The sequence below is a fragment of the Ctenocephalides felis genome, unplaced genomic scaffold, assembly GCF_003426905.1.
Source record: "Ctenocephalides felis isolate EL2017-DRISC unplaced genomic scaffold, ASM342690v1 CF-g0.4_SCAFFOLD_03571, whole genome shotgun sequence".
In the NCBI taxonomy this organism is placed as follows: Eukaryota; Metazoa; Arthropoda; class Insecta; order Siphonaptera; family Pulicidae; genus Ctenocephalides; species Ctenocephalides felis.
Genome location: NW_020539725.1, coordinates 1,361,733 through 1,388,253, shown reverse-complemented (window position 1 = coordinate 1,388,253; position 26,521 = coordinate 1,361,733). Strand labels below are relative to the sequence as shown.

Genomic DNA, 26,521 nt, shown 5'->3' with positions numbered 1-26,521 from the left:
GAAACTCTCATTAATAAATGGTTAAAAATTTATCTAATATTCATATCCCAGAAAGATTACTTTACATTTTTGCGTTAGCTCCAAATTTTGCCATCCCTAACAATTGCCATAATCTGAATTTTATTAAAGTGGTCAGTAGTTTAGAGTCTAGCGTACACAATATTAAAAATCCGGAATCTCTTTTATCAAATCCTTCAACTCAAAAAAAATCGAAAGTATAGATATCCTCAGAGATATTAAAGCTTGCAAGTTATTCATTAAAGAAAACCCTGATATTGTAATCACCAGGGCTGATAAGGGTAACATCACGGTAATTTTAGATAAGGCCACCTACATAGAAAAAGTTTCAGAAAAACTTATTCTCCCATAAACTCTCCCACCGATCGCATTAACCGATCCTTACACAAATTTGTTAATAACTTAGTCTCCAACAAACAAATTTCTCCACAAGTTTCACTCACACTTAAAAACCTACGTCCTTATAACCCCAAACTCTACGGCCTCCCCAAAATACACAAACATAATATTCCTTTCAGACCTATCGTTGCCGACCTCAACTCCCCTCTTTCAAAATTCGCTAAATATCTAAACAACATACTTTCATCAGTCACTGTCAAGTCTCCCTTTTTCGTTAAAAATTCATTTGAATTAGTCAATAATCTCCGTGATTCCACAATACCTAACAATTCCTTACTAGTTAGTCTAGACGTAGTCTCCCTATTCACAAACGTTCCCTTACAGTTAATTTTAGATGCTATCTCTACTAGGTGGGATGAAATCTCATGTCATACAACGTTATCACTGCATTGGTTCCTCGAGTCAATTAAATTTTTAGTTTCTAATACCTATTTCGAATTCAACGACCATTTTTACTTGCAAATCTTCGGCACACCTATGGGCTCCTCCATATTTCCAGCATTCGCGGAACTTTCCTTACAACATTTAGAAACGAAAGTTTTCAACTCCTATAATTTAGATCTTCATTTTTATTACAGATACGTTGATGACATTCTCACTTGCGTCCCTACCGAAAATTTCAAACTTTTATTTCACAGCTTTAACTCTTTTAACAAACACCTTTCCTTTACCTCCGAAAAGGAACAAGACAATTCTATTAGCTTCCTGGACGTAAAAATTATAAAAACTACAGACAAATCCCTCTACACAAACCTAAAATCTCCCACTAGTATAAAACGTACGTCCAAAATCGTCTACAAAATAAACCGGACAAAATTAATAAAAAGACTCATACAACACGACAATAATTCGAAAAACCCTAACCAAAACCAAACTATGATAACAGACTACATAAAAAAATTCAAACACCCCTTTAACTTTAATAATGTCAGTATTCTCTACCATGAACGAAACACTATTAAAAGACGTTTTTCAGAATCTTGTTTCATAGCAGTAAGTAAACACGCCATAAACAAAAGATGTGATACCTCCTTACTCTGCGATAACTACCAAGTAATACTAAATAACGTTTCTAAATTTATCTCCTCTGAACAAAACTAATTCTGACCATACAAACCTTGCCAAGATTACTAGTTCAACTTCGGCCATGTAACCCGATCTTTACCTACCCACGCATAGCGAATTATGAATAACCCTTAAGAATCTTTATTTTAGATAATTGAGTTATTAGTATAACTACCTAGTAATACTAAATAATGTTTCAAAAAAAAAAAGTTTTCTCCTCTAAACAAAACTAATTCTAACCATACAAACCTAGCCTAACATTACCATTTTCAACTTCGACTGTTCTCTACCTACCCACTCGTAGCAATTTTTGAATAACCCTCAAGAATCCTTCAAAACACGTGTGTCGCTCACATAAGCCTCGGAACTCGCAAAGTTCAGAAGTCGTGGCAGAAATTACCTAATTCTACTCACATTTTTGTTCAAATAAAATTATCATTTTTCTTTTTACATCATTATAAAAATTATAAAAAATGCAAGATGTTGACAAGTTAGTTGTATAAATGTTAGTACTAATTTCTAGTGTTGTGTACACTTATCTAGGTGTAACCTACCAACGTATAATGTATTGTATTTTATATGTATCATCCATCTTCATAAATTTTTTGTTTGCCTTACATGTATACAGGTTTACATATGTATATATATATATTTATATATACATGTATATATATATTTATTTACATGTGTATTTATGTGTATGTACATATGTATACGTGTATGCATGTAGTTGTATGTATATATATACAGTAGAACCTCGATTATCCGGACTAATTGTTGTCGATAGGCATCCGGATAATCGAAAATCCGGATAATCCAAATTATGAAGAATAATGTTTTGTTTATCAAAAATAATAAATACATACATAGATATCAACAAAAATCGATGTTTATTAAAAAATTAACACACACATATTTTCTTAGATTACATTATACATATTATATTAATCATGAAGTAAAATATTCAGGTGGTACATAAAGTATCAATGAAGAAGAAAAGTTGGTTACGAATAATTTGTTGATCGTTTTTGTAAAAACCAACTATATAGAGCTTCTTCTAAAGCCCGGTGCACACGACGCTAGTATTCCTTGTAACATGATTTCTATCGTAACAGGATTTCTAGCGAGCAAGAATTTTGCGCCAGATTTTCACTAATTTTATTATTAATATTAATTTCGTGCATTTTCAAATAGATTATTATAAATATATACTGTGAATTTCACAATTTATATTTTATAGGTCTAAAATACACTAATGCTTATAAGTGTACAAACAGGGAATTGTATGAATTGTAAACAAAAACATGTATGTTTCGCATCTGATTAGAATTAGGTGAAACAATAAGAACTTTCTGCTTGTTTTAACGAAATAATTGATTTTGAAGAAAAAAATTCTTGTTTAAAATTTTTTTTTCAAACATTTTTTTTTTCGAAAAATTTTTTTTTTTTGTATATCGAAAATAATTCATATTTTTATTTTAATTCTGTTCTAATATTCTTTACACAAATAATTTCAACTTTCCAATTCAGTTTATATAATTCTTATAAATATTAGACAATGTTACAATATTTATAATAGTCTATTTTAAAACATTTAATATTCCTCGATCATTTCGTTAGTGTACGGGAAGTTCCAGCAATTTGCCTTAAGGCACGATGCCATACACTCCACTATTTTTTTTTAATTTTGAGTATTTTTGCAAATTTAGAAATTTTTGAAATAAAACGATTTGATTTTTTTTTAATTTTTTGGAAGTTTTGAAATTTTTTGATATTTCAGATAAAATTACGAAAATTTGAATAAAAAATGCATATTTAAATTTTTTCGGAAATTTGAATATTTTAAAATTATTGAACTGCCTTTCCTAAACTAATCATTTATTCACGCCGCTATGTATACACAAATATCTATTTACAAAATAAAAACTAAACGCTTTCAAAATCGAAGTACATGAATCAAGTACGCATTGATATTTACGTGACAAAATACAGCTTTCCTATTGGACACTGAAGGTATCGGCCACGAGATCGTTCATCTATCGCAGAATAGGACATGCTCTATTCGTTAAATACGGCAGGAATTTGCAAGGACTGAAGTTGTTATGAAATCAAATTCCGACGTTGCTAAGGCAACGTTTTTACATAGAAATTATGATGAGTATACCGCCGTTGTGAATGCGTGAAATCTAGCAGGCCAGATCGCAAATTATGTCGCGCAAGATCGTAAATTATGACTTATCATGTCGTTGCTAGAGTAACAAACAAACAAAAACTGTCCAGCATGAAAACTGGCGTCGTGTGCACCGGGCTTAAGAATTCATTTTTCTGTCTCTTCATCATTTTTCGATTTTCACTCCCCTCTTCACTATCTAACTTGCAAGTGTATGACAAAATTGAATCGGCATTCTTTTTAATATCGCTTATAGTGGATGTACCTACACCATACTGCCTAATTAACTTACTATTACCTACACCATACTACCTAATTAACCTAGCTAACTTACGTCCGGTTTCGCCTTTTTTAATGATTCTATAATATTTATTTTATCTTTAAGGGATAACACCACCCTTTAGAAATGTATATATGCGCGTCAGAACACACTAGTAAAATTGCAAACGAACTACAAAAAGCGATAATGCCGCGCGGGGCAGCGAAACAGCGGCACGGGCGGAATATGCAAGTTCCGACGCGATTATGTCCGGATAATCGCGAATCCGTATAACCGAGGTCCGGATAATCGAGGTTCTACTGTATATATATATATATATATATATATATATATATATATGTATATGGTTGTGTGTATATATATGCTCATATATATATGTGTATATATATATATATGTATATGTATATATATATATATATATATGTATGTATATATATATATATATATATATATATCTTATATATAAAATTCTTCTGTAACAATGTAAGTTTCATTAATCCTCCTAAGCTATAATTCGGATTTTTATGAATCTTCCTGAAGTTTGTTCGGGAAATTTTCTAAAATGCTTTGATTCATAGAAATATAGTTAGATTGTAGAAATAAATGGAAAAAATTACAAAAAAAGCTTATCATTGTTTGACCTTCAAAATATTTAAGGCATGGTTTGACATTAAAAACAAATGACAACTGTCATTTGCCAAACATTTCTATTCACTTATAGGCTAAGGCAAAATTAAAATATAATAAATTCATGATTAAAAATAAAGAAAATATAATGTCTACCTTACTATTGAAAAAAGAAGATGAGATGTGCTAAAAATTAAAATAATATAAGATTTAGTATAAGATACAGTCAACATCTGACAGATGATGCAGTCTGCGCATGCGTCTCGCGCATAAAACTTAGCCTACAATTCACTTTGACTGATTATTATTTTTTAACTTTTAAATGCAGTCGTGTTTTGCCTTACTTTACTAAATCAAGATACAAAAATAATTTATTTATTCAAACAATTATTTAGAAGTTTCATTGTGTCTAAAATTTATATGTTTGGCATTGGATACGAAATATTTATTCAAGACAATGGAGCATTTTGGGTCTGAATATTTTTAATGTGCTTCAATTTGCAAGAAATTTTGGAATTAGGTTCATCTTACTCTCAAGTTTAAAAAGAATCATTTGCCACTTCCCGGGGGGATGACATCTCTTTTCAGTAGTTCAATTGTATCTCTTTCAAACTAACGTCGGATATCGATAAAAGAACTAATTAGAATAGAAAAATGTTTAATAATGTTTTTCAAAAAAGAAATTACTTTTCAAGTTACTGGCTACTGAAAATTTGTTGTTTTTTGCGTTTTTCATCGTTTTTTGCAATTATTTCTAAAAATATACATTTAAACGAAAATCATGTAATGAACAAAATTATATCAATCAAAATCCTAATAAATCGGTGTTCTATAAATTGTTCTATTAACAATATTAGGCTAGATATGAAAATGGGGTTTTATAGTACTCAAAATAAGTTTTAAAATTAGTACATCTGCGTGTAAGATGGATGAGTGAGCTATCATGCAGATAAAAGACGCATACAATATTTTTTTCGTTTAAAGCAAATAGTTTTTGAGTGCCATTTCCACCAAAGTTAAAAATAATCGTATTCCCTCTGGAATCAACTTGGTTTAAGAGATTTTGACGGGTTCTAGAAAATACCATAACTTTAGTGCAAAGGATTTCCAAAAAGCTCATGATTTCATGAAAAAAAATCTATTTAAAAAAATAAAAGATATGTATAAAGGTATATAAATGTAAATTCAAGATCTTTTACTGACCAAATGTTGCTTTTTATTATTTTTCTGTTACACAAATATTGATAGTGTACAACCAGAGTGTCTTTCGAGTCCTTCAATCCTTTGCCATTTCAAAATAAGAGAAGTTACGGTAAAATTTATGATAGAGAAAGTTGTAGCTCATTTAATTACCTTTAAAATAGTGTGTTGCAAGTATTGATAAAATCAGAATTAAAAGAGTTATAATTCAATTAATCCGGTGGGTGGTGACGGAGTGCAAATTGTTTTTACTTCTGAACTTAAGATTAAGATTAGCCTATTTCCGACACACGGTTTTTTCCTCTCCATTTACTGCAATTTTGTTGATCGTAGGTTGAATAGAGCACATGTGAACAGGATTTGACAAATTAATTCACTTCAAATATAAACTTAAGTAATAATGTATATAAATTTATTAGTGAGGAAAATGTAATTTAGATATAAAAATTACTAAAAGCCAGTTGAAATATGGTACAAATATATAAAAATTATAGGCAGCATTATTAAAGCCATTATTTTGGGTAGAAAAAACCAATGTGATATTGTACCTTTACCGGGAATGCTATTTATTAATTCTTTCTGGATTTGTTATACCCTTTGAAAGACAATTTTCAACACGTGTAAATTATGCTATAAATCACAAAGGTAGGCGATGATTTTTTGTGTGATACATTTGGAAAGTCAATGTTTTAGTCGTGAATAAACAAAAAATCATTCATTATTACATCCACACCTACCAGTATGACTAAAAAATTGTATAACCCTTGACATTAAAATAAATTGAGCTATTGGAAATAAATTTGTGGTTTAAATTGCAGTGTTTAATTTTTATTATATAATTTTATTGAGCATATTTCAATATTTGTTAAAGGGATAATTGAAGTGTTAACTGTGGGAATTGAGAATCATCATTTTATTTTAAGCAGTTCTACAGTCACTCATTTATTGATGTAAATAGTAATTCGAAAAACAATAATTAATAATTTTAACTGAACGGTAAATATTAGTACAGGATATTGAAAAAATGCAGAATTGGGTACAGGACAACGTCTGTCGGGTCATCTAGTATATATATACGTATATGTGTATATATGTATATATGTGTGTATACGTATATGTATATGTGTACGTGTGTGAGTATATGTATATTTCATACATGTACATGTACGTCGTTGTGAATATGCATGCACGTTGCATATATGTATATGTGTATATTAGTGATGTGCCAAGTCGAATCAAGTGATTCGAATCATTCGAATCAAGCCTTTAACGACTTGATTCGAATCAGATTTTACTTGATTCGAATCAACTCGTATCAAGCCGCGAAATATTTACTGTGACAAAACATGTGTGAACACAAATTTTCATAAATATAAAAAAAAATGTTTTAATTTAATTCAATATTATAATAATATAAATAATAATAATAATAAATATAAAAAATAATAATAATAAATATAAAAAATAAATCTTGAATTAAATCATGCGAGTCACCCGCCTTTAATACGCTTAAATGTATCACCCGACTCCAATTTATATGACTTTAACCGCATTCAAGTCGATATGAATTCATCCGAGTTCCTATGACTCAAACCGACTTATCCCGACTTCAAGTCGTTATGAATTGATTCGAGTTCCTATGACTCAAACCGACTTATCCCGACTTCAAGTCGTTATGAATTGATTCGAGTTCCTATGATTCAAACCGACTTATCCCGACTTCAAGTCGGTATGAATTTATCCGAGTTCCTATGACTCAAACCGACTTATTTCGACTTCAAGTCGCTATGAATTCATACGAGTTTATATGACTCAAACCGAATCATCCCGAGTTCAAGCGGCTTGAACGATATGAGTTCGAAACATGTGTCTGTGTCTTAGCGTATCGACTTATCGACTTGCGTGTTTGTTTATTTTTGACTAAGCGCTGAGAGCCAATTTGTTCATGAAATACAAAAAACTCATTTAGATAATAATAAGTACGCGTTTTAGATTTTAAATATTATAACATTTTATCAACTACACAACGAGTTTCACACACATACAAAATTATCATATTTTAATTATGTAAGTAATGGCAAATTCACACAAATGAAAAATTATCAATCTTTACAGTAGTGGATTGATTTTTAAGTCATTCATAAGACGTTAGATTCAGCCCCCTGTTTAGATTAGATCTGAACAATCAATAATATAAACATGCATTCGTTCAACGTAAGATTAAGAATATTGTTTTATATGCTTTAGTGAAAGAGAAGTGTTTGGTTATATTTTACTGTAAATTCATTTGAAAATTTATTTGACCGTCTATTAAATATTATTTAATAATTTTTGTAATATATTTTAATCGATAGTAATTTGTGTTTACAATCGTTACTTTATTGAGTCAGTGTGTGTTTGCTTTTCCCGATTTTCACATAGATTTTGTTTTTTACTGGCTAATTATAATTATTAAAAATGCCTCCCACTAAATCAAGCGTCGCTTGGCAGTTTTTCACAATTAATGCTGATAATGGTGTGTAAATTGTGCTCATTAAGCTATTGTAAATCTGGAAGTACAACCACTCTCGTTAATCATTTAAAAAACAAACATATTATTGAATATAGTGAAGCTGTAGCAGCTAATCCAGTGACATTTCAAAATGTGAGATCTGCTGTGAATGTGGTTAATCTTATAACGCAACCTGTAGTGCCAAATGTCTCACAACCAATTTTGAGTACTGAGGCTCCTGCAAAACGTTTGAAACAAATGCGGCTTACTATTCCTGGTAAAATTAATCAAAAAGCTGGCGATGATGCTTTAATGAACATGATTATTTTAGATATGCAACCGATACAGATAGTGGAAAATGATGGATTTAAAAAGTATTCGCGAATTCTAAATTCAGATTATGTATTACCTTCCAGAAAAGTACTCACGCGTATGTTAGAGGAAAAATATGAAATGCATAGTGCGGAAGCAAAGGCAAAACTTACATTTGTCAAAAACATTGCAATTACGACTGATATATGGAGTAGCGATAGCCAGAAAAGTTTTCTTAGCGCAACTACTCATTTTATTAAAGATAGCAAATTAAATTCATTAGTCATAGCAACAATAGAACTCAGAGAAAATCACACGTCACAAAATATTTCTAATGGTTTGAAATCTGTGTTAATTGAATGGCAAATCTTTGATAAAGTTGATATTGTTGTGACTGATAATGCGCCGAATATGAAGAAAGCTATTACTTTATTTTTGAATAAAAAAAATTTATCGTGCGTAGCTCACACATTAAATTTAGTTGTTAAAAATTGTTTAGATAAAGACAAAGAAAATTGTGAACTTCTTATCGCAATCACAAAAGCTAGAGCGATTGTAGCACATTTTAAACATAGTGTGAAATCGTCAGGTATTCTGCAAGGATTACAAAAGCAAATGAACTTAGATGTTATTACTTTATCACAAGATATACCAACTAGATGGAATTCTACTTTTTATATGTTCAAAAAGTTATTGAGGGTTAAAGTTGCACTATGTGCAGCTTTGCCTTTAATAGATTCTCCTCCACCAAACCTGAGTTTTGCTGAGTGGGCTATTTTAGAAGATTGTGTGAAAATTCTACAGCCACTGGAAATTGTAACCAAAACATTGTCAGGTGAATTTTATCCCACCTTATCCAGTGTAATACCTATAATTCAAGGGGTAAAAAATTCTATAAATAAAAGAACGCCAACAACTAATGCTGGGAAGAATTTGCAACAAATCTTGTTGAGAAATATAAGTCAAAGATTTGGTTATTTAGAAAATGATGAAATTACAGCAAAAGCAACAATTCTTGACCCCAGATATAAGAAAAAAGCCTTTGGATTAGAGAGTTGTGCGGATAAAGCAATGGCTTTGGTTTTAGATGAAGTAAAAGAAATGGCTACGGCAGAACATATTGAAGAGGCCGAAAATAATGAACCATTATCAGTACCGTCAAACCATAATATAGATGATGAAATCTGGGAAAATTTTGATATGCGTGTGGTTCAGACAATAGAACAAACTTCAATCTCTCTTCCAGAAAGATTATTGCAAGAATATATAAATTTGCCATATTTGAATAGAAAGCAAGATCCTGTTCAGTTTTGGGAGGAAAGAAAAAACATATATCCTGCTTTATATAAAATGGCGAAAAAATATTTATGTATACCGGCAACATCCGTTCCGTCAGAGCGCTTATTTTCCAAGGCTGGCATGTTGACTAATCAACGACGGAATAGGTTACAACCAAATAAATTAAATCAACTATTATTCCTTAATTCTTATTATTCAGAAAAATATTTGTAGTCATTAGTTATATTTGTAGCAAGTTTATTATTATATATATTAATATAAATGTATTAATCTCTGCACTTTTTGGAATTAATTGCTTACTAAATTAATAAATTCACTTATAAAATTATTAAAGTGATATTATTTATTGTCTTAAATTATAATTGTTCATATATGAACTTGATTCGAATTGATTCGAATCATGATTCGAATCAGGTTTTTTTCTGATTCGAATCACTCGAATCAGGAAATTTTCGAGTCGGCACATCACTACTGTATATGTATATATGTGTAGGCGTATATATGTGTGTACATATATATGTATATATTTATTTATTTGTATATGTGCGTATATAATTTTTACATTTCTCGACGTTTTGAAGGTTTCTGAACATTTTGGCATACCTCAGAAAAAATGGATGTGTGTGTGTGTGTATATGTGTGTGTGTATGTATGTGTGGATACAAATTTCCAGTCACGTTTTAGGGCGCACGGATCAACCGATTTGAATGGTTCAAAAAACATCCGATTCCTATTGATAGGGAAAAGAGCTGATTAGTTTTTGGCAAAGGCAGGTCCAGCCGTTTCGTAGATACGGAGCAAAGAGTGCAGAAAATAGAAATCGTATTTTTGAGAGAACGGAGTATCCGATTTGAATGATCTAAAAAACATTCAATTAGTAATGATTGGGAGAAGTGTTTATTAGTTTTTGGCAAAGGCAGGCCCAGCCATTTTGAAGATACGGAGCTAAATATGTTAAAAATGGCAGTTTTTGAGAGAACTAAGCGTCCGATTCAAATGATTCAAAGAACTTTCTGCTTGTCTTAACAAAATAATCGATTTTGAAAAAAAAAATCTGTCCCATTTTTTTTTTTTTTTTTTAATTTTTTTTTATCGAATTTTTTTTTTTTTAATTCTGACTATAGTTCTAATATACTTTACAAATAATTTCAACTCTGCAATTCAGTTTATATAATATTTATAAATATTAGACAATGTTACAATATTTATAATAATCTATTTGAAAACATTCAGTAATCCTCGAACATTTCGTTACGGTACGGGAAGTTGCAGCAATTTGCCTTAAGGCACGATGCCACCCACCCTACTAGTTTCATACTGTTTTAAGATCCACTGATGATGACATTAAATTGAATGTCGAAACGTTTGGAATTAAAGATTATTTTATGAATCTTTACTTTTTATTCTTTGATGTATCGCCCCACAAGAACTTGCTCATATATATATATATATATATATATATATATATATATATATATATATATATATATATTGTAGAGTTTCGAACAAGAATCCAAAAATAATACAAAATAAAAAACAAGAAAAGGTTTTTAAAAAAACAATTTCTTTATTTAATTATTTGTTTATTGTCGACGTTTCGGAACTAGGTACGTTCCATCTTCAGGACATCTGTCAAGAAACATGATCTTGATGAGATTTTAGCAAACTATATGTTTAGGAAAAGAAAATAGATTTTTCTTAAATAATGATTTAATTGCAAAAAAATATAATAATGTACAGAAATATGATAATATGTTCAAAATGAAAATGATAAAAATGATAAAAATAAATGAGTGGATTATCAGAAATGGATATTAAACATAATAGAAATTTTTTTTGAAAGTTATGGAAATTTTTTAAGAAAAGGTTAATGACAAAGTTGAATTAATTACCTGTATGTTTGAATATTTGTTAGCACTTTTTCACTAAACAAGCTTTTTTAACAAAAATGAATTTGTGAGTTAATTTTCCGCCGAATAATTAGATTTTGTAAATCAAAATTACTAAAAGATTTGTCTTTTTTAAAATTATTATTTGAAAACACAAATAATATTGTTCTCTGGATGTTGTTCGATTGGCTTTTGAAAATTAACTAATTTGAAACTGGTGTGTCCTTTGTAACACGTGTAAACACTTGAACGAGAGATGTGAGATTGTATGTGTGTGTTTTTATATGTTAGGGTGTGAATACTTAAATTGTTGATCTTAAAAGGAAGTCGATATTAATTGTTTGTCAGAAAGTGTAAAAAATTTAAATATGAATCATGTAATAGGTTGTGATCTGATCTAATGTTGACACTGTTAGAAACATTTATGAGAAAGAGACAACTCTCCGCGAATAACCTTCTAAAGATGCAACTTTCATGATATAAAATCTTTGGAGTGAAATTAAATGAATGGGCGTTTTCTATAGAGTGTTGTACTAGGGTACTTTTGAAATTTTTTTGTTTATGGTGGACCACACTTAGTTCATGTTGTCTCATTCTCTTGTGTACATATTGGGAGGTTTGTCCAATATATTGAAAAGCACAGTCATTACAAGAAACGGAATATACTACATTAGTATTGAGATTGGATGGGGTAGGGGATTTAATGTTCGTAAAGAATTGGTTGAAGGAGTGTAAGGATGAGCCTGATACTAAAATGTTTTCTTCTAACAAAATTTTGGCAAAATAATAATATAAATCTTCAACGTATGGTTGTAGTTAGTATCAGGTTCATCCTTACACTCCTTCAACCAATTCTTTACGAACATTAAATCCCCTACCCCATCCAATCTCAATACTAATGTAGTATATTCTGTTTCTTGTAATGACTGTGCTTTTCAATATATTGGACAAACCTCCCAATATGTACACAAGAGAATGAGACAACATGAACTAAGTGTGGTCCACCATAAACAAAAAAATTTCAAAAGTACCCTAGTACAACACTCTATAGAAAACGCCCATTCATTTAATTTCACTCCAAAGATTTTATATCATGAAAGTTGGGGTAGGGGATTTAATGTTCGTAAAGAATTGGTTGAAGGAGTGTAAGGATGAGCCTGATACTAAAATGTTTTCTTCTAACAAAATTTTGGCAAAATAATAATATAAATCTTCAACGTATGGTTGTAGTTAGTATCAGGCTCATCCTTACACTCCTTCAACCAATTCTTTACGAACATTAAATCCCCTACCCCATCCAATCTCAATACTAATGTAGTATATTCTGTTTCTTGTAATGACTGTGCTGTGTTTTATTTTGTATTATTTTTGTATTCTTGTTCGAAACTCTACAAAATATACATATATACATATATATATACATATATACATATATATACGAGTATATATATATATATATATATATGATAAAAGTTTTGTCGACGTTGATACATATTTGTAAATTTTTTTGCAGCCCAACCGTCGAATTAAAAAAAAGATTAAATAACAAAATTATTTATTCCATTATACGTTTCGCCACTTGATGTGTGTCATCATTCAGTAATCTAAAAAAACATTTAACATAAATACACAAGTGATGATAAATATAAATATATAAAAGGAGGAAATTATACATATCAAACCAGGAATAACAGGAAACATTAATTATGATGTAAAAATTGATTTAACACTAAATTTGTGTAAAATGATAAAATACTATTAATTAACAAACGAGAAATAGGAGGAGCACATATTGCCCTCCTATATTTAATGTTATGGTAGCATAGCGTTGTGTGTACTGTTCAAGGTTAAAAGTACATCGCAGCGCAGTGTAGGCAACGCACGTGTATGGGAGTGGGAGAAGTAGCAAGAACGAAAGGGGAAAGAAAAACAGAGAAGAAATATAACAAATGGAAGATTCTAAAACTGTATTGAATTACTTTTCATGAAATTAATAATTACTTTGTAACTATCATGTAAGAGATTAGAGGAATTACGTTTGTTTACACAAGACGTATTAAGGGATATAAGTAAAGACTCAACTATCTTTCCAAGGTCACTGTTTTTTTCAAAGTAAAGGATTGAGGGATTTGACATGTTAAAAGTGTGGTTCAGGTTTATCATATGTTCAGCAAGCATCGTTTTGAATTGATTTGGGTTTCTGGAATTATAAGTATGTTGATTAACCCTCTTGTATATATATTGGGAAGTTTCACGAATGTAACAACTGTTACAATCATTGCAGTCCAACCTGTAAACAGAATCAATAATCCTATCAGCGGGAGTTTTTGATTTAAGAGGAGAAAAAAGGCAACGGAAAGTGTTATCAAAACTGAAAACCAAAAGAAAACCTTCAGCGGCAAATAACTTTTTTAAAAAATAAGAAAAACTGCTTAAAAAGGATAAACAAATAACACCTTTATATTTGCCGTTGCCTTTTTTCTCCTCTTATATCAAAAACTCCCGCTGATAACTAACTCCGTTGCCTTTTTTCTCCTCTTATATCAAAAACTCCCGCTGATAGGATTACTGATTCTGTTTACAGGTTGGACTGCAATGATTGTAATAGTTGTTACATTGGTGATACTTATAATTACAGAAACATACTTATAATTCCAGAAACCCAAATCAATTCAAAACGATGCTTTCTGAACATATGATAAACCTGAACCACACTTTTAACATGTCAAATCCCTCAATCCTTTACATTGAACAAAACAGTGACCTTAGAAAGATAGTTGAGTCTTTACTTATATCCCTTAATACGTCTTGTGTAAACAAACGTAATTCCTCTCATCTCTTACATGATAGTTACAAAGTAATTATTAATTTCATGAAAAGAAATTCAATACAGTTTTAGAATCTTTCATTCGTAATATTTCTTCTCTGTTTTTCTTTCCCCTTTCGTTCTTGCTACTCCTCCCACTCCCATACACGTGCGTTGCCTACACACAACGCTATGCTACCATAACATTAAATATAGGAGGGCAATATGTGCTCCTCCTATTTCTCGTTTGTTAATTAATAGTATTTTATTATTTTACACAAATTTAGTGTTAAATCAATTTTTACATCATAATTACTGTTTCCTGTTTTTGCTGGTTTGGTATGTATAATTTCCTCCTTTTATATATTTATATTTATCATCACTTGTGTATTTATCTTAAATGTTTTTTTTAGATTACTGAATGATGACACACATCAAGTGTCGAAACGTATAATGGAATAAATAATTTTGTTATATATATATATATATATATATATATATATATATATATTTGAATAGTCTTGAATTTGATGTTGATATATATGTTTAATTTGAGTTTAAACTTCGGGCGTAACATAAAAAAAATAGTATGATAGTTTTTTTTTTAATTTATTTATTTAAAATCCATACGTTTCGGCTAGCATCTTAGCCATCATTCAGTGGTAATCAAATAACTATAAAAATTAAAACTAAATAAATAATATGTAAGAAATTTCATACAAAAACAAGGACAATAATAATAATAATAATAAAACACTTACAATTTTGTATCCTAATATAGCTAATATACTCATTCCATGGATCAATAATGGTTTCATATACTATATTAGGATACAAAATTGTAAGTGTTTTATTATTATTATTATTATTATTTTTCTATGAAATTTCTTACACATTATTTATTTAGTTTTAATTTTTATAGTTAATTTGATTACCACTAAATGATAGCTAAGATGGTTAAGATATATATATATATATATATATATATATATATATATATTAATTTGGAAATATGAACAAACAACACTCTTCTTGCACTAATTTATTAAATAATAATTTTCACAAACGTTTCGAGACTAGGTTTGTCTCATTATCAGTGTGTTATAATTAAAAAAAATTTTTAAATATGGAAATCTAAATTAGCATTTTGTGTTTTTCATTACAAGTCGTTCACTGCTCGCTGCTCTTTTAATACCAACGGTCTTCGGTGTTCGTATTCTCTCCCACTTGAAAACCACTTGAAATTGTAATGTCACGCAATCAGATAGGAAGAAAGGATTAGGGTCCAGTTGAAAAATAGATGTCGTTAGGAGAAAAAAATATTATATGATGAGATGGTTTGTTTATAAGATTTGTTATACATTGTTATAATTAAAAATGTATGTACATCTATATATAAGCTACAAAGTATTAATGAGATTCAGATATGTATCATGTAATATATTGGTATCTGTCCGTAAATTTACTGTGTTACTTGTATGGGCTATTAACATCGATTCTGCAATACTTCTTTTAAATAAATCTTGTTCATAATATAAAATGTGCGGATTATTGAAATCGAAACTATGGCTGTTAGAGATAGCGTGGTCTACAAGTGTACTTTTTTGTTGTATGTTATTATTCTTACTTTGTTTGCTTTGTAATTCGTGCTGTCTTAATCTTTTTTCTAAATTTTGACATGTTTGCCCAATATAAGATGACTCACATTTCAAACAGTTTATTTTGTACACCACATCTTTTCTTTTTTTAGTAGGTGTATTGTCTTTAATGTTTGTGTATATGTCTTGCAGTTGTAGTAAGGGTGACACGGATATGTTAATATTATGTTTATTAAGAAGCCTTTTAGATAAAAGGTGTAAATCTTTGTCTATATATGGTAATCTCACAAAACATTTATTTTCTGATACAGACAAGTGATTTGAGCAATGTGTGGTTATTGATTGTTTGTCTAATAAAAATTTAATTCTATTTTTAATTATTGGACTGATTATTTTGTAAGGGAAACTATTCATGAGTAATTTGTTAATGACTAATTTGATATTGTGAATATGAAATTTTGGGTTAGATAAAAGAATTGCATGGTCTACTAAACTGAGAACTGTGGATATCTTTATATTGAGAGGTGTAAAAGAATTAAAATTAATATACCTAATACTAAAAGAAGAAAAGATGTGGTGTACAAAATAAACTGTTTGAACTGTGAGTCATCTTATATTGGGCAAACATGTCAAAATTTAGAAAAAAGATTAAAACAGCACGAATTACAAAGCAAACAAAGTAAGAATAATAACATACAACAAAAAAGTACACATCGCTATCTCTAACAGCCATAGTTTCGATTTCAATAATCCGCACATTTTATATTATGAACAAGATTTATTTAAAAGAAGTATTGCAGAATCGATGTTAATAGCCCATACAAGTAACACAGTAAATTGACGGACAGATACCAATATATTACATGATACATATCTGAATCTCATTAATACTTTGTAGCTTATATATAGATGTACATACATTTTTAATTATAACAATGTATAACAAATCTTATAAACAAACCATCTCATCATAGAATATTTTTTTCTCCTAACGACATCTATTTTTCAACTGGACCCTAATCCTTTCTTCCTATCTGATTGCGTGACATTACAATTTCAAGTGGTTTTCAAGTGGGAGAGAATACGAACACCGAAGACTGTTGGTATTAAAAGAGCAGCGAGCAGTGAACGACTTGTAATGAAAAACACAAAATGCTAATTTAGATTTCCATATTTTAAAAATTTTTTAATTATAACACACTGATGATGAGACAAACCTAGTCTCGAAACGTTTGTGAAAATTATTATTTAATAAATTAGTGCAAGAAGAGTGTTGTTTGTTCATATTTCCAAATTAATATCTATTATCCACTCAGAATACATTTGTTATATATATATATATATATATATATATATATATATATATATATATATTCCCTGTGGCACATTGTGATTAAATGGTTGAGAAATAAAAAATAAAATAAAGGAAAAAATTTCATAAAAGTTTGACTGGAGATGTACAATATTTTTTGTTTTTTTTTTCACTGGCAGCATAGATGTAAAAAATATCTGATTTCCCGGCTCTGAAACAGGCAACATAGAGTTGTCCACGCGACAAGCAATAATTATCTAAATCTAAACCCACAAATCTATTGATTAGTGTGTTTTATATTTAGATAATGCTTAACTTGTGCTCTATCGATCTTGAAAATGCAATCTTTTAAATTAAAATGCTGTATCTGCCGGAATATTATGGGTTATTGCTTTCACTACATTTATCATTAATTTCTTAACAACAATTCGAGTTTTGGCTGATTAATTTTTAGCGAAGGATAACTGCCATACCTATTTTCAATTTGAATGTGTATGGTGTAGTATAAAACTAATATGTAATGTAATTGGTACCGACATTAACGATTTCTAAGGTGTTGGATAAAAAAAATATACCTCTAATAGGACCCAAAGCTGCATCCTTTGCTAAAGCAGTTAGATCACTACCAGAGTAGCCATCGGTCATTTCAGCTAACCTGCGTAATTGGTCAGTATCTAATGGAGAACCCTGTTTCGCTAGTAATCGCTCTAGCAAAGCATAACGAGTGAGAGCGTTTGGCAAACATACATAAACCCGCTTAGTAAATCTCCTGCAATTTTAAAACAAATTATTACAATCCTAAATGGATTCATGATATACACAAATGTATCAATATCAAATGAGCTTTATTTGTGAAAATATCAAACAATGTTTTAATAGGACAGTAAAAAAGTAATGTTCAGGCAATTTTTGGAGTTAACGCCAAAAAAAATTTCGTGCTGATCAGCTAATGCGTGTTCTCTATCAATTAAAAAAATGGTAGTCGAAAGGAGCCAAGTCTGGTAAATAAAGCCGATAGAAAAGCTTTGATTAAATCCTAAACTTGTTTTGCCTTGCGTGCAGGTGCATTGTCATGCAGCAAAATTACGTGGCCGTATCTTCTGCCCATTATGATTGTTTTTTTAATAAAAGTTCGACTTAAATAGACCATTCGTTGTCGGTAGCAATCAATATTAACGGTTTCGCAACAACAGGTTTTAACAACCCGTCGTACACCACACCACTCTGGTCTCACCAAACACACAGCATTGTCTTCTTAACATAACAAAGCTATTGGTCAGAATATATTCTGACGGTTTGGCAGTTTCGATGCATGATGCCTCTGCACCGTGTATCGTTTGCACTTCTTGGAATATTGCAGCCTCTGGCATGTATCATTCACATAAGGGCTCCTTTTTTATACCCAAACATTCACTCGACAGTTATAATTTTAAGTCAGTCTAGAGACAATGCAGCGGGGCAGCCAACATATATAATTTAAACACCGCTGTATTTTAATAGTTAGAAGATATAATATAGATTTTATACCCAACGCAGTATTTTTATTCAGTAATAATCAAATTTGGAACGGTTATCTTCAGATACTGATTATTTTATTACAGTCCGCTTCAAAAATTATTTCTGTTAGTAGCCAGCCAAACCAGCTATATTATCGACTGTGTTACCGCAGAATTGGCCTCTTAATTTAAGTAAAATATGGCATGTTCTTCGTATTGCTCCCAAGAGAGCTGCGATTTTTTTATCAATTTTATAATCTCATGCTGGTTTATCATTTATCATTCTACTCAAATATTTATTATTTTATTTGTTTCATTTCAATATGGAGGCCATTCTACAATAGTCAATACAACGTGTTTTCCATAAAGACAAATCTTAATAAACAATCGTTAACATCGTCATGTCTTTGGTGATTGGGACCTTGAAACGAATGAAAAAGATCAATAACTTCATCAAAAAATCATCTCGACATTTTCACCTCGATATCCAAGCCCGGCGCCCGGAAAAATAAAATATATAGCAGAAAACCCTCACAGTCCTCAATAAGCAACTATTTGGAAAAGTTTATCAACTGGTGGGCCATTAAAACTTACCTTTGCACAGCATTCACAGCAACAGTTACGGTGAATGGATTCCAATGTCTACATATGAAATTTTATGACCATAATTCGATGGCATTGATCTAGACAACGTTTGATTTCAAGTCGGTGCTACATCCCATACAAGTAACAAAAACTTCGATCTTTCACGGAAATGGTTTTCAGACCGTGTGATCTCTCGAAGAGGTGATTGCGAGTGACTACCGAGATCTTATGATTTATAATACAACCTTACGAGTTTTACTATGATAGCATGAGCCCTAAAATAACTCAAATATTAAATTTATGGATCTATTTTCCGTATGCAGGTCGCGTAAAAATTTCTTCGCTTAGCGCCGGTATTGCTAATTCGTATTACTTTGCTTGTCGGCGACCGTTCTGAATATTATCGAAAAATAAAAATTTTTTAGGTCTTACTAATGCTGACGGGTTCAGCTTATTGTTACCTAAACAAAATTCCAACATAATGGAAAAATTTCTGCCACTGTCTAAATTACTATACTGAGCTTACGACACCACTGTGGTGGTGTCGTAATTCTTATGTAAGTCTAAGATTTTTGGTTAAATTTTGTTAGAGTAGCTTAATAAGATAATTTTTATATTTTATGTAATCACTGCTACCAACTAGGCATTTTTTTTTCAAAAGTACGAAAAAAGCAGCGCCTGAAATGGTTAATGATTCTTATTCGGGCGTTAATCTATAAAATTTACTTCAATACTATTAACGTCGAATCGCGCATTTGATGCTAATTGGCCAATCGTTAATATACCCACCGTAAAGCAGCTTCGTCCAATTCTTGAGGTCTGTTTGTAGCGGCCATGACAATAACTCTACTTCCGCTTGAGTCCAATGATCTGCCTGAAAGTAAGCCGTCAAACTCGACTAAAAATTCAGTCTTTAGTCTGCGGGATGCTTCATGTTCACCTATACTTCGTTCACTCAGCAAGGAATCCACTTCATCAATAAATATAATCGATGGCTGAAAATTATATGACATATTTTACGTACTTATTTTATATAAATAAATTTGTGGTTCATGGCATTGTGCCTTAAAGCAAACTGCTGAACTTCTCGTAGAGTAAATAAATATTCGATCGTAGAGTAAATAAACATACTAATTAATCAATTAGTAATAAAAATTGTTTTAAATGTATTCCAGTAAATTGTTATAAATGCTGTAATGATGTTTATAAATATATATTAAATTGGGTGACAAACGTATTTTATAAAAACTTATGTGTTACAAGAAATGTTAATATTTACGTATAAACAAAAACTAATCAAACCTAGTTAGAATGAAGCCATCTGAAGATCTTTTCTCATATTTCTAGAAATTATTTAAAAAGACGTGTATAAAAAACACGATTCAAGTGAACTTCGGAATTTTTAAAACTTAAAGGATCTTTGTTTATATTTGAAAATTTTAATAAAAACTGAATTATTTTTGATATTGTATCTTCAAAAGAGTTTTTCGAAAATTTTAATTTGTTTTCGAAATTATGAAGCCGCATCTGCCTTTACCAAAAACTAATCATTTCTTCACGCCGTCAATTCATTCTAATGAAATGATCCATTCGCTCGAAAAACTGCTACTATAATCTGCAAAATTCATTAATGTTGGGAGGAATAAAGCATATTTTTGAAATAAACAGTTGAAAATTTTATTATCGCTCTTTAAAACGTTGTTCTTAAAAGTCTTAATTATTATTAATTAATAAGTCGAATAATTAATAAGACTATTTTAATTATTTTCAAATAATAAGTCGATTAATTAATAAGTCGATTGTGTACATGCACTTATATTACCGAGAAGTTCATGCAACTAGGGCTTTATAAAAAAAAATTCATTTACACCTAGTTTTTTTAGAATTTAAGATGATAAAAATTTATATATAATTCAAATAACAAGAAAAATTTTAAATTAAGTTCAAAACTATCAATTGATTAGAAATAAATGGGCGTGTTCCCATACAGAATCGGCCCCATTCTGGTATTTGAATGATTTTGATGCCATTTTATAGATCTTTTTGAAAAATTACAATATACCAATTTTCAACTCCCTATCTCATCATTTGGCCGAGATGGTATCAGTGAAAACATGTGGAATTGGCTCTGTTTTTCGAACGAAGTTTTTATCGGAAATATAAAAGATATCGAAAAAATGAAAAGGTGAAAATAATTTTTCATTTTTCATTTCCTACCAGTGCGGCTCTTTGGACAACTTTTAAATTTGCATCATTGGAAAACCTGTACATTTTTCTTCTGTTATTCAAAATTTAATTTAAATCTAGGTGGAACTTTGTGGTCAAAAATTCTGTATGGAAGCACGCCCATACCCTTTAAGAAGCAATGTAGGACAGTGTTAGACCTTATAACACATGGTATAGGCATTATAAGTTCTATGAGTACATTACAAAACTAAAAATTTTATTTAGAAAAAACTAATTAATATGTCCATGTACATTAGGGTGGTCCTTAAAGTGGATACTTTTGAATTTCCTTGCTCACAGGGTGTTGTGACAAAATAAATTACAAAAATGTATAGAAGTTCGTGATCTACAGAGATGCTGCCGAACTCTATTAAAAATTACACTTTGTTTATATTTTCGAAGGTCCAGATATATTTAGATAATGGCTATATCAGACCGATTAAAAGATGATAAGAAGTTTAATTGTTGTATATTTAAATGAAATAATAGATGTTAAGATTTATAGATGATATGTTACTTAGTTGAAGTTTGAGTTAAATACCTATGTTAGTTAGATGAAATTTTTGATATATCTAAATTATAAAGATTTGAAAATTTTTTGTTATTTCTCTGATTGATTCGATTTTGGGGTTCAAGCGACATCCCACTACATTTTGACCAATCAGGTGATTCCATGGTACGTGGAATTGCATCAGGAACAGGTGATTAGAGAGGCTCTTGGAAAAATGGATTAATGGTATAATGATAGGTTTAGGGACTGGATGTATGACAATGAAAGGGATTATTTAATATTTCGAAATTCTATAAAAGGGATGAGGGTTTATTTTTGCTATCCTGTATGAAAGTAATAAAATATAATAATATTATTCTATTAGACCAGGGTTGAGTAAGGCGTTAACACAGGGGCTCATATGCTTCCAAATTGATAAAAAAAAATCTCTAAAAATTTTAGCTCTTAATGGTAACTTTTAGATAGTCCGCAATTCAATCAAAGTTTCGTATATTTTTTAGTATAATCAGGTGTCAATTAAGTAAATTCTTGCGCCATCTCTGATAGCATTCGTGAACTCAAATCATGCGGCAATTTGTGACTCATAATTTGAGTGCCAACATCAGCAATTAAATAAATAGTTTGCTGCATAAATAATATTAATGCAATGATGAATAAATATTTCGTTAAACAGCTCACATATATTTAATTAGATGTTAAGCGTTTTATAAATATTTTCAAGGGTCTAAATATTTGAGCTCACAAATGTTCCCTCACTTGATAATATTTTTAAATATAGAATAATTAAACTTTGAACTCGAATAACTTTTAATTGAATGTATTTAACAAAAATTTATAAAAAACCTTTTTAGTAGGGAGTCGAATTTGCAATTTGTCGCTGAGTTATATATAAAAAAGCAAATGGAATTTTTCCCATGTAATTTGCATAAGAAACTTTAATTGAACCGCGGACTATCTTGAAGTTAATATTAAGGGCTAAAACTTTTTGAGATTTTTTATCAATTTGGAAGCATTTGAGCCCCTGGGAGCAAAGAAATTCGAAAATGTCCATATTAAGGACCACTCTCAATTGTTCATGCAGGACCAGTAAAAGCCTGGGTAAGTATATTTTGAATAGCCTACCTCTAATTCTCGCGCAACCGCAAATAAAGCACGTACAAGCTTTTCGCCATCTCCAACGTATTTGCTTGTCAATGTCGCTGCACTCACGCTCAAAAATGTCGCAGAACATTCAGTAGCGACGGCTCTGGCAAGTAATGTTTTACCTTAGTAAAAATATATGCTTGTTAAAACAAGATAAAGAACATCAAATATGTATGACAATAAATATGGCGCTGAAAAATATGCAGATATAGAGCTTAAAGCACCATTTTTATCATTACATACATAAGAATATGTTATAGATATTTGATATATCATGATAAATTATTGATGAACATTTTGTACTTATCATCACAAATCCTTCATAATGTAGATGTTTTTCACCATAATGGAATATATAGAGTACAAACACTATAGTAACTTTAAAAAAAATGATAAATATGTGATAATATTCTGGTTCCAAGATTCAATTCAAGAAACTTTTCCGGATAAACTATACTATAATTCTCTAAGGTCGCTATTGAATTCCGAATTTAATTTATTTTTATTAATCAAGACTTTAATGTCTTATTTACAAAATTGATATGGGCAAAAAAAGAAAAAAATACAATAAATTGAATATAAATTAAAAAAAGTAAAAATAAAATTAAATAAAAACAGTAATACAAAAATAATAACATAAATGAACTACGACGTGATTACGTATGTCGCGTACTAAGTCAGGGCGTGTGCAGACATTGGGCCATAGATAATCAAGTATAAATAGATAGTAAACTGGACAGCTTTTCGATTATTTTCATTTTAATTTTCCGCTCCTGCTACAGAGGCGCGACGAGTGTGGCATGAAAATTTACCCCTAGCATTCTCTCTTTTTTTTTCTCAGCGTGTTATTGAGATGATTAAGGGATGTCTTATCCGTTGGTAGATGAAAACGTTGCAAGGTACGTCTTGCTTTCGTTTCTGTGCAATTAGCTTCTTAATCTCTTACGGAATCATTAGATTATCATTTCTTGGAATAATATTCGGGGTGATCTGCTTGGTTGTTTTATGTACAATCTCAGAAAAATATTCTGTTTTATTTTTTATATCAATAACGCTTGTAGGCCTAGATTTTGGAAATAATTTTGAATCAAGTATGGATTTAATCAATTCAATTGTACAAGAAGCAGCAAATGAAAATAAAATCAAACAAATACTGAGAGCAAGAGAAAACACTTGGATAACAGACGAAACTACAAATCTAATGAAATATAGAAACAAATTTTATATTGATATGAAGAAATGCAAACCGAATGAAGTAAACAAATTTAATATGATGAAAATGAAATATAATAATATAAAAAAGATATAAAAAATATTATCTACAAAGCAAAAAGACAGTACTATCTAGAAGAAACACAAAAGTGTGAAAATAATCCTCGGAAAATCTGGGAGCTAATAAACAAAACACTAGAAGAGGAAAATAATAAAAATGAGTATAAAGACAACATTAAATAGATTAAACATCAAGATAAAAACATATTTCTTACGGAAAAGAAAAACATTGCGGAGTATCTCAATAAGCATTTTGCTGAAATAGGAAGAAAGCTACAAGCAATCTAATCGATCAATGCAACTACAAATCATCAATATCTAGACCTGAAAACAAAAATCAAAATTTTGTATTAACAAATGAAAAAGAAATAATAAAAATTGTGGAAAACCTGAAAAACAGCGCTGCGCCTGGGGAAGATAAAATAACAGCAAGAATTATTAAAAAAATAATAAATCAAACAGCTCCTCTACTCACTTTATTAATCAATAGCTGCATAGAAAGGAGTACCTTTCCATCGTGCCTCAAAACTTCTACAATAAAACCAATTTTTAAAACAGGGAACAAAACAGATCCAATAATTACAGACCCATTACAATAACTAATACATTTTCGAAAATATATGAAAAAAATATTAAAGAGATTACTAAATTTGCTCATTCAAAAAATAGATAAACATCAATATGGTATCCTCCCTTCATCAAACACTCAGGGTGCCCTAATAGATTTGACTAATACCAACAGTCAACACCTTGAGGAAAATATGCATACAGCTGCAGTTTTGATTGATCTACAAAAAGCTCTCGACACAGTAGATCATGGAATATTACTCAATAAACTAATAGATTTGGGTGTAGAGGGTTTGTCTTACAGCATCATCAAAGATTTCCTCATGGAAAGGGTGGTAAGGACGAAGGTGAGAAATTTCACAAGCGGAAGATGTAGCATAAACTGTGGAGTTGCACAAGGTTCTGTATTAGGACATTTATTGTATCTATTATATACCAGTAACCTTGAAGGCGCAAAATTAAAGGAAAGATATATATATATATATATATATATATATATATCGATTATATATAATAAATATATATATATATATATATATATTATATGCAGACGATACTGCCATAGTATATGCAGACAAGGATAAAAAAGACTGCAAAATACTATAAACACGGACATGAAAATATACTCCGAGTGGCTAACTGAAAATAAATTGACAATTAACATCGATAAAACAAAATACATATATTTCAAACATAAACAAAATATAGAGAACTCTAAATTAAATATTAAAGTAAATAATACAGAAATAGAAGAAGTGGAAAGCATAAAATACTTAGGACTGATAATAAATGAAAAACTGACATCGACAGAACATATTAACATTTTTTCCCCCTTTTTTTTATTTATTTATTCTTATAACCAATCAGAACCTTGGGTTCAATGAGGTTATTTGCTGACGGGTACAAGGCTTTTAGAAATTCCCCCAGTGGGAAATTTCCTTACATAAATATATTGATTGTTAATGTATTAAATCTTGCGGCCACTTTCTTTTTAGTCTTCTTGTTGGTACTTGTTTCAGCAGGTCTATTATTAAAGTGTTTGCGTGATATGCGCTCTTTTGATAATATTTTGTATTTCTTTCCTTGATGACTTCCTGTATATATTTAATGTTTAGGTCTCGATGGATTGTTTCATTGGAGACATACCAGGGCGCGTCCGAGTACACTACCCTGAGGTACACCAGCTTTTATTGATTCTGTACCAGATGATTCATTCTGCACTCTGACTCTGAAATATCTGTTGGATAAGTAGGAC

General features: G+C 30.1%; 1 protein-coding gene across 2 annotated transcripts in view; it reads right to left on the bottom strand.

The window, feature by feature from the left end:
• The window catches only part of LOC113386998 (spastin), a 145,405-nt gene that overhangs the window by 36,877 nt on the left and 82,007 nt on the right, over positions 1-26,521 (bottom strand). For both annotated transcript variants that reach the window (XM_026624756.1, XM_026624755.1), the window contains exons 6-8: positions 23,407-23,549; positions 20,337-20,542; positions 18,042-18,235 (exon numbers count right to left, since the gene is read on the bottom strand). In XM_026624756.1, the coding sequence (XP_026480541.1) occupies positions 18,042-18,235; positions 20,337-20,542; positions 23,407-23,549 (543 nt within the window). The remainder of the gene's footprint in view (positions 1-18,041; positions 18,236-20,336; positions 20,543-23,406; positions 23,550-26,521) is intronic.